The sequence below is a fragment of the Cariama cristata genome, unplaced genomic scaffold, assembly GCF_000690535.1.
Source record: "Cariama cristata isolate BGI_N322 unplaced genomic scaffold, ASM69053v1 scaffold32851, whole genome shotgun sequence".
NCBI lineage: Eukaryota > Metazoa > Chordata > Aves > Cariamiformes > Cariamidae > Cariama > Cariama cristata.
Window position 1 is genome coordinate 8,211 of NW_009601518.1, and position 8,942 is coordinate 17,152.

Genomic DNA, 8,942 nt, shown 5'->3' on the forward strand with positions numbered 1-8,942 from the left:
AAATTGTGTTTATTGTACAAAATACTCTTAGTTTATTCTATTGGAGAAGCACCCGCTGGGTGCCCTGGCTGGGAGCGGCAGCGTGCTCAGGCCCTTTCCTGCTGCAGGCTGGGGTGACAGCATCTCCTCCTCGTGACCGTGGCCCGGCTTCCCACCACATCCCTCTGGGGTGACTGTTACTGCAGTGGCAGGGTTGGACTCTTGCAGTATGAAGACACAGCAGCTACAGCAAAGAAGACCCACGTCCTGGCTTCTGCCTGGGAGATGGGCTTGCCCTGGGCAGGCATCACCTCCCTGCCAGGCCCTGGGGACAAGGCTGCTGGGCAGGGATGATGGAGGGAGCCCCGTATCTCCCCTGCCAGAGCCAGGATGAGTCGAGACCGCTCACCCCTGCCTCTATCCCCATCCTTCCCCTCTTGTACCTAGGCCCTGGGGAGAGAGAGAAATCCTCCCTCCCTTCTATATCTCCCTGCGGTAACTGCACCCGTGGGAGGGGAGCCTTTCCCTGCCCCTTTTCCCCTCTTTCCCCCCCAGTTGCCGGTGGCAGAGGCAATGGCAGGGCTGGGCAAGCCCAGGCGGTGGGGCTCAGCCCCTGTGCTGAGCTGGGTGCCTGCCAGATGCAGGGCAAGGAAGGGCTAAATCCTGCAGGGAGCTGTGCGAAGCACTGGGGAGGTTAGAAGAGCTCTCCCGGTCCCTGCAGCCAGCGGTCTCTGTGCTTCAGCTGGATCTGCTGTGATGGCAACAACTATTAAATATGATGGTTCATGGAGCGGGGCTGCTGTGCTGTTTGCGTCCCACTGCAGTGGGTTTGGGTCCTGGCTTCTTCCTTCCCTTGGGACCGCAAGAGGAGCTGGAGCGGCTCAGGTTTGGTCCAGGAGCCCCAGCTGCAAGCCCTGGAGGCCAGAGATCATGGTGTGATGATCAGAAGGGACTGCTGGAGGTCATCTGCTCCAGTCCCCACCCAAAGCAGGGCTTACCCTTAGCCCCCCTTCCCGCATTCATGCACCCCCACACCTACACTGTCCTGCAGCAGTGGAGGGTAGGTGGGGGGGGGGCCCCAAAGCTGGGCTGCGGTGGGCACAGGGGCATGCTGGCTCACAGGTGGGCATCGTAAGGGGTACGCCAGCAAGTCCAGCTCATCATGCTTGCTTTTGCCAGCTCTCCTCAGCCCCACCGGCTGCTGCCTGGGTCCTGAAGCGAGGTTGCTTGGGTTTGATGCCGTAATCTGCGGGCAGAACAGAGAGGCTGGGCTCAGCCCGGGACTGCCCACGGGGCTGGGGACAACCGCCTGCCTGGAGAGGTGAGTGCATGGCAAGGGGGTTCGAGGGGGTGAGGAGAGCGAGTGTTGTGCTGTCTACCAGGCTAAAGTTCTGCTGTGGAAGGACCAGGGGAACAGAGAAGTCCTCAGGGATCAAATAGCTGACCCTGCCGAGGAAAGCCAGGGCCAGGAGTGAGCCGAGACCCTGCGGTGCTCGCCGATGCTGGCACAAGGGCTCCCACGCATCACTTGTCCTTCACCCAACCTGGCCAGCTCTCAAGGGCTTGGTGCCACGAGTGCTAGCCCAGACCCAGGCCAGGAGCCCTGGGGTACTTCTGCAGGTACCGGGGCAGGGAGGAGGAAGAGGGAAGCACCATCACCTCTGGTGCAAGGGCCACGAGAGCGCAGCCCTCAGCAGCAGGGCAAGTAACAGGAGCCCACACCGCATGGCACTCGCCAATGCCAGCTCCACAGCAAGGTCACAGCGGAGCCACCCCATGGCCCCGGGACCCAGCCAGGTGGGCAGGGGACAGGTGCTGGTCCAGGCGCTGCTGCCTACCCCCTCCTGCTATGGAAGTTTCTGGTCCTGGGCTGCCTGGTCCTGCCCAGGCCCTGCCAGCTGCTCGCATCCATCTCATGCAGCCACAGCTCCAGGGCTGTTTCCCGGTCCCTCACCACCACCCTTTGCCCCCTCCTCAACCCCTCCAAAAGCAAACTCCTTCATTTCATCTCAGTACCTCCCTGTCCCCAGGAGCAAACCTGCCCCAACACTTTCCAGACTTTGCAGCCTTTGGCACCTTCCTCTACTAAATGCCCCAGTGAAGGGACCCCAGTCCCTCGCTCATGGCTTTTCTGGGCTGCCACCACTGTGTTACAGGACATTGCTGCCAGCTGAGGTGGCAACACCGACCACACGCACTGCCAAAGCCCTGTTGTCCCCGACTGCAGTGGCTCATCAGGGATGTGGAGAGGGGCTACAACCCCCATTTCAGGTGCTGAGGCAAGAAGTCTGTGACCCCTGCAGCCCCTGAAGGATGGTTCAGGTAGGAATGCTCCTGGCCCCCCCTTAAAGCCAACATACCTGGCACTTTCCAGCTCCCAAGCTCTGCCCAGCACTGGCAGCTGCCTATGGGGCAACCGATTGCCACCAGCTGGCTACCCCTTTGTCCTGGCCAAGGCAGCCTCCACAGCAGCTCACCGAGCAGACTGATGCCTCAACTGTCCCCCAGTTAGCAGAGCAGATATACAAAAAGATGGCCATGGCTGTCCAGGCCTCTCCTGCACCCTGTATGAAGTGTGGCACAGCAGTATTTGCTGCATTAATCTCGTCATTTCTCCTCTTCTCTGCCCTTGGCCGAGCCCCCGAGCACTGGCTGGCAGCCATTCTGCAAAGCTTTTTAGCACACATTAGGTGCTAGGAAAGCAGCCTGCAAACCGCAGCTCTCCGTAACCCCAGGGGAACCCCAGGAAACTGAAGACTCAACCAGGCACCTGGAGCTACAGAGGCTACCGTCATCGGCTGAGCAAGGTGCTGGGCCCTGCTGGACACAGGCCAGAGCAAAAGGCTTCGAAGGGACAGCGTATCGCAAGGTAAACAACTGCAAAAGCTGCTCTTTCTGATAGAGGCAGGCCTGCTGGCAACCAGATACGAGGGGATCCCATGCAAAGAGGGAGAGGTCCTTCAGCTCAGTTCTTTCCATTCAGTCAGTTTATTTGACAGACAAGCCCGCTCCAAGCAGATCGGCCAGGCACAGCCAACACAAGCAGGCTGCAGGTCAACCTCAGTGCTGTGAGGTGGGAGACAATGCTCTCCAAAAAACCCTACACTGCCTGGCTTTATTATAGTGCAGCTGTACAAAAGGAGAAAAAGTCAAGTGCTTAAAAAAAGGAGGTTGTCCCATCACAATCGCTGCAGCCACAGAATGAATGGTCCAGAGAAAGAGGCGGCCAGGGTGTCTCCAGGCACGTAGTGTCCATCATTCACAGCTAGATCTGCTAAAAAAAAAATTACATATGCCCCCCTCCCCACCCTGCAGAACGGGAGCTTCTCATTGATGGTTTAACTGAAAATTAGACATTATCAACATCCCTCCCCCCACCTGCTTGTCCTCCTTAGAAATGTCCAGCCATGGTCTTAGCAGAGAATAATCATCATCTTCTCATCAGCCCCAGTTATAGAAATAGATTTTCTGCCAAGCAGGCAAGTAATCCATCAGTGGCCCTGAAACAAGAGAACAGAGGGATCACACATGTAGAAAGGCAAGAATTTGAAGCTCTATGTACACAGGGTATATCCCCCCTTCTCGTTCTGATACCAAATAATCCCAAACCTCCAGTGATACAACTCAGAAGACCCCGAGAACAGAACAATTACTTTTGCCAAGAGGGGAGACAACTTTGGGATGTGCTGCCAGAGATCAGACCAGGGGTGTGACACATGGCCGGCACGTCCATGGTGTGGGACGCCATTCCCTCAGAGCTGACACATCCAAGCCCCAGAGAGAAGGCAGAGGGAGGGTCTACAACGTGCAAGGGGAAAACCCGCGTGCAGCAAGTCAGGAGGACACTGCTGTGGCACAGGGATGAGGGAAGACAACTCAGCAATAACAAGCAGGTGCAGACACACTGCTGTAGAGTGAAAATGCTTATGTAGCACATGGCTTAATGCAGGCTCCAAAACCTCTCTGAAATCACTAACTGGAAGAAGCGGCTCGTAAGCTAGCCAGCTTTGTGACCTCCGCAAAGAAAGGGCAACCCCACAGGCTGATCTAATGCCACATCACTGCCACGAATCACTCCAGGATAGGCTTCACACCAGCAGGGAAGAAGGGAAGGTGGAATTCTGGCCCATGATAAAGGGATCCTCTGATGAAGGACTAGAAGACAGACCTGGTTCGGCCCTTTGATTTACAATCGATTCCTGCCTGGGTCAGTAGCTCTAGGCACCTATTTACCCCTCAAGTCTCCACTGCAGACTGGGGATCAAGGAAAAGAGTTCAGAAACAAGGCTGCAAAGCAGGGCTCTGGTGCACCAGCTGAGGTGCAGAAAGGGAGACCAGGAACACAGGCCTAGGTAGCAGCGACCGAGCTCTGCAGCCTGGGAGGGCATACAGAGGTTTACGACTGTGGTCCAGTCACAAAGAAATTCATCCTTTCCTCTTCCAGTTTAAAACAGCACAAGCATCAACACAGGGTGCACCGGTGCTAACCATTCTAGGGACTTCCCAATTCCTTCCTCAAGTTGGAAACCAACTGACAAACGTTCTGCCCAACTCCCCTGACTTTTCTCCACCCAACAGAAAGACGGATATAGCAGTGGGGCCCACTTACGTGTCACAAAGCCAACTCCAGGCACGTAATCAGCCAACAAGCGCAGGAGGAGGAGGATCCTGCCCCTAGGAAGGGAGAGAGTACGAATGAGTCCAGCGGGACACCTCCTGCCCCAGCTGTTGAATGCACGAACAGCAATGGCAGCTCTTACGACAGGGCTCAAATTAACCTGGTCACAGGCACCCAGACCTCTTCAGATCTACTCACCCAGTCCCTTGACGCTATTTCTGTTAAAAGGGAAATTTTCAGCAAAAGCCCAGCAGGGGCCCCTTACTCTGAATATCGGTCATAGAAAGGAGATCTCAGCAGGTAGTACAGCAGTAGGATGGTTCGTCGCCTCAGCTCCGCTCGCTCTCGCCTGTTCAGGTCTTTCAGATCACTCAGCAAGCTCAGACTGGAAAAAGGAGGGCAGAGAGCTAACTCACGGCAACAGCAGGGAAAAGAAAGTAGGTTTCTAAATACCCTCCGTTCTCAGCTCCACACAGAGCAAGCTGCACCATCTCAGAACAGAGAGCACTGTAAGTGTTGCAGAAGATACCTAAATGTGTCAATCTTCCAGCTAAAGACCAGCCCCTGCGCGTATTTCTCTCAGTAGGGCCTGCCCAGAACAGGGGAATGGGGGTGAAGTGTGATGCTCAGCCACCATCAACCTCAAGCACCCACAAAGACTCTTCCTCAGACTGACCTTGAGATGTCCAGGACTGCTGAGAGGAGCCAGGGTTTCCACGATCTCTGGCCCCACACTCCTAAACTCAATACTAGGAACACACCGTCAAGGAATGGAAAGAATGAGTGATGCCTAACAAGAGGCACACAGATAAGCGATCCCCAGGTACCAGCAAAGCTCTGCTGAGTGCAGGAGAATACAATCTAAGGCAGTGCTGGGGGGCCCAGGGGAAGGGCTGAAGGACTTGCACCCACAACTCCAGTGGTGGAGGCTAGCCATCAAGGTCTAAGAGAAGGGAGGAGTCCTGAGGCCCCTGCCTAAGTGGAGCAGCAGCAAGGAGAGAGAAGCCTGGCGTGGCACTGCCCTGCACCAGGGCCGAGCCCGCAGCACCCTCTGCCGACACCTGGGTTTGGTGAGAGCCCGCACGCAGCCAGGGCAGGATACGATGGAGCAGAGGGCGGGTAATGTAGAGGGATTCTGCGATGGTTTCTTGGAGACCCAGAGGGGTGGGAGGCTGGTTCATCTCCTCTGCTCTTCGGCTCTGCGACTCCTCCCTCTGCTGGGGGGACCCCCAGTGCCGGGACTGCAGGGATGGGGCTGAAACAACAGATCAGGTCACTAACACAAATAAAACCTTCCTACCGCGCTTCCCCCGCACCACCACCCCGCTGCTTTCTACGCCGTGAAGGCGTGAAATGGGTAAGCTTGAAGAGGTGTGCACACAGCAACTGCTGTGGCTGACCAGCACCCTCAGAGCTTGCCTCCAGAGAGGACAGAGCAGGGAGAGGTACTTGTAACATCCGTGCTCCTCAAAGCATAACCATGCTGAAGGGTTGTCTCCCTTGGGAAAATACAAGTTAAGTGCTAGCCTTGCCTGAATCCCCGTTGCTGATATCCCTCCACCCACAGGGCCCAGTGACTGGCAAGATATGCCCCAATACGAGGTTCTGCTCTTTACTGCCCACACTCAGGTCGTACATAAAGGCCACAGAGCAGAAACAGCTCAGGCAAGGACAGAAAACCAGCTCAGCTACTTACTGCTCTGGAGAGAGCGCATAACACGGCTGGAACGCTTGCCAACATAGGTCTGATCCTTCCCTGAGGAGCTGTCTTCCATGTCTGCAGGAGAAAACAGCCACAGGGGTCAGGCTCCAAAGGAACACGCCTCCCTAGAGCTGGCAGCACCCTTCCCTACATTGCCATCAAGAAGACCAGACTGAAAGTTTGATCTAGCGCAAACCGGACCATCCTAAAGGGACTAACATTACACAGAGGGTGAAAAGGTAAATCTGCCTCACGCTGCCCAGGCCGAGGATCTCCTTCCTCACCATGAGACCAGGGGACACGCAGCCTGACTCACAGTTCAGCCAGTGGTTCCAAGCTTAGACTCCTCCACTCCCTCCTTCCAGACTGCAGGACAACCCTGACACTAAGCTAACTCGTGCTCTGCAGAGTGTGGAAAGCTCAACGCAATTCAGCTTTGCGTACTGAAGCCTTACAGTTCCCTGTGCTGCCCGAGCCGCTGCTCTGATGAGTAATTCCTAGCAGGACAAGACATGTGGCCCAGCGAGGCGCCAAGCCAATGATGACAGCACCATGGGCTCACCTTGGGGGTGGAGAGGCTGCTGCTGCTCCCTGTTCAGTGGCACGATGGGAGGAGATGTCTGGATGCCAGCTTTGTACCACAGCAGGAGCAGGAGACGAAGGATGGCTCTGTGAGCAGACACATGGAAGCCTTCAATACCAGGCTACGGAGCTGGGTTCCTGTCACACTGGAAAGGTGGCTTCCACAGAAGGAAACATTCAGGTCTGCTCAGGGCAACTGGCAAGGTGAGAGGGATAAGTGCCGCCTTCTGTGGCACAGTATCCAGCACACCGTGGTGCTCCAAATTCCCCAGCCTCAGGGACCGGCAGCTCAGTCCTGCTTGGGCTTTTTCCTGGGGTACTGCTAAGTCCCCTCCAGATCCCCTTTCCGAACGCAAGCTGCCCCTTCCCATCCACCCGCAGCACTTACTTGGCGAGCTGGATGAGGACAATGATGGTCCACCGGCCCATCTCCCCCCACACCCTGGCTGTCCCCATCTCTGCAAAGACCTCCACGCATTCTAACACACTCAGCCAGGTCAGCAGCTTCTGCTGGGGCAGTGACTGCAAAACACAGAGGGGAGGAGGGGGACAGGATGCAGGTTCTGCTTGGGAGTTAAACGGGGCAGAAGCATAGCCCAGTCTGGTGCGACCCTCAGAAATAAGCACCAGATGGCCTTGGAAGTCACAAACCCCCACAGAAAAAGTGGTGCCTCCACTGTGGCCAGAGTCTATGTACAAGCCCACTTCTCCACCTCCAAGCAGGGGCAGACCGAGACATCACGGTATCACACAGAGCTGCCACCCCAGAAACAGGGAGAACATCCCAGCTGTATCTTAGATCGCCTTCTACCCCGGCTGACACAGCAGGACAGTCTCCCGGGTTGTGGCACTGTGCCTGAACTCCATGGCAAAACTCTCTCCTCCTTCTCCTTGTCCCAGAGTTGGGATACATGACAAACCTCCTCCCTGGTTAGATTTGATGAGGGAGTATGCTTGGAGTAGAGGGAAAGGGACCCAGAGTCCACAATCACACCAGAGCAAAAGCCTGCCTTATACAGCATCAGTCTAGATTCAGGCATGAACTCAGGTGCTCTTCCAGCCTGGGTCCCTGCTCCCCACGCAGGAACTTGCTGGTGCTGTCAACCACAGGATTTAACCCATTGAAAAGCATCAATAAAAACAATACAGCTGAAATTCACTTTGGGCTTTAACAACCAGGGAAGCAAGTCTTCTGGTTTTCTGTTTGTTACGCACCTGATGCTCCAGCCAGAGAGCAGCCTACACCCAAACCCACACAGCGGGCAGGCTTGCAACATCAGAGGCCTGTCTGGAAAAAAACACCCTCCTCCTCACTCCCCAAAGGGTCTAGCAAGTGCTGGGAGCCAGCCTGGAGCTCTTGCAACAGAGACATAGAAGCAAGGTGCTTATGTTTGCTTTGCTCAATAGCGTACGCAAATGAAGAGTCCAAGGGACAGAATGAGAGCTTCAGCGCTCCAGAGCCACTGCTCTGGAAACAGCGATGGTTACTCGGCAGCACCTTTGCCTAGCTCAAGTTCTGAGCTTCTCAAAAAAACAGTGGAGCTCCTGGTGCAAGTTAGGGCCTGATTTCTGTGGTCTAGGGAGTGCTCTGACCACTCCTCCAAACCAGGAGCTACGGGGCAGGGCTGCTGTTTACCTACACTCAGAGGTTGCCTCTGGCCTCTACATACCTGAGAGCAAAGACCTGTTAGTTTCTACAAGCACTCCCTGAACGCTCCTGCAAGGAAGAAAGCATGTGTCCCAAATCCTCCCCACACACACTCCAGCCTTACCACGGGCAGGCTTCGCTGCAGCTCCTTTCGGAGAATCCAGTCATTTAATAGCACTAGGAGATTGGAGGCAGAGTACACTAGAAAAGGAAAAGGAGAACACCACAGTTACAGGATGCACAGAAAGCAAAGCAAACCAAACCGGGACTGCTGCCTCTTCCCCTGGCAGGGGTTAAGGGAAGAAGAGCAGCGAGACGTGCAGATTCCCCCCACAGGCTGCCGGAGGATGCAGTCAGGTGTGAAAAAAGACACGGGGTCCGGGGAATGGCCCCGCATGCACCCCCGCAAAGGC

The 8,942-nt window shown here is 55.8% G+C and overlaps 1 protein-coding gene across 1 annotated transcript; it reads right to left on the reverse strand.

Annotated features, from left to right (window-relative positions):
• Nucleotides 1–3,066: 3,066 nt before the first annotated feature.
• On the reverse strand, nt 3,067–8,730 carry PEX16 (peroxisomal biogenesis factor 16; the record flags this gene model as incomplete). Its single annotated transcript, XM_009710487.1, has 9 exons — nt 3,067–3,479; nt 4,589–4,653; nt 4,863–4,982; nt 5,274–5,346; nt 5,700–5,852; nt 6,294–6,374; nt 6,862–6,968; nt 7,270–7,403; nt 8,654–8,730. Coding segments are annotated over 9 exons (869 nt in total), but the record flags the coding sequence as incomplete, so codon positions are not given.
• Nucleotides 8,731–8,942: the final 212 nt, after the last annotated feature.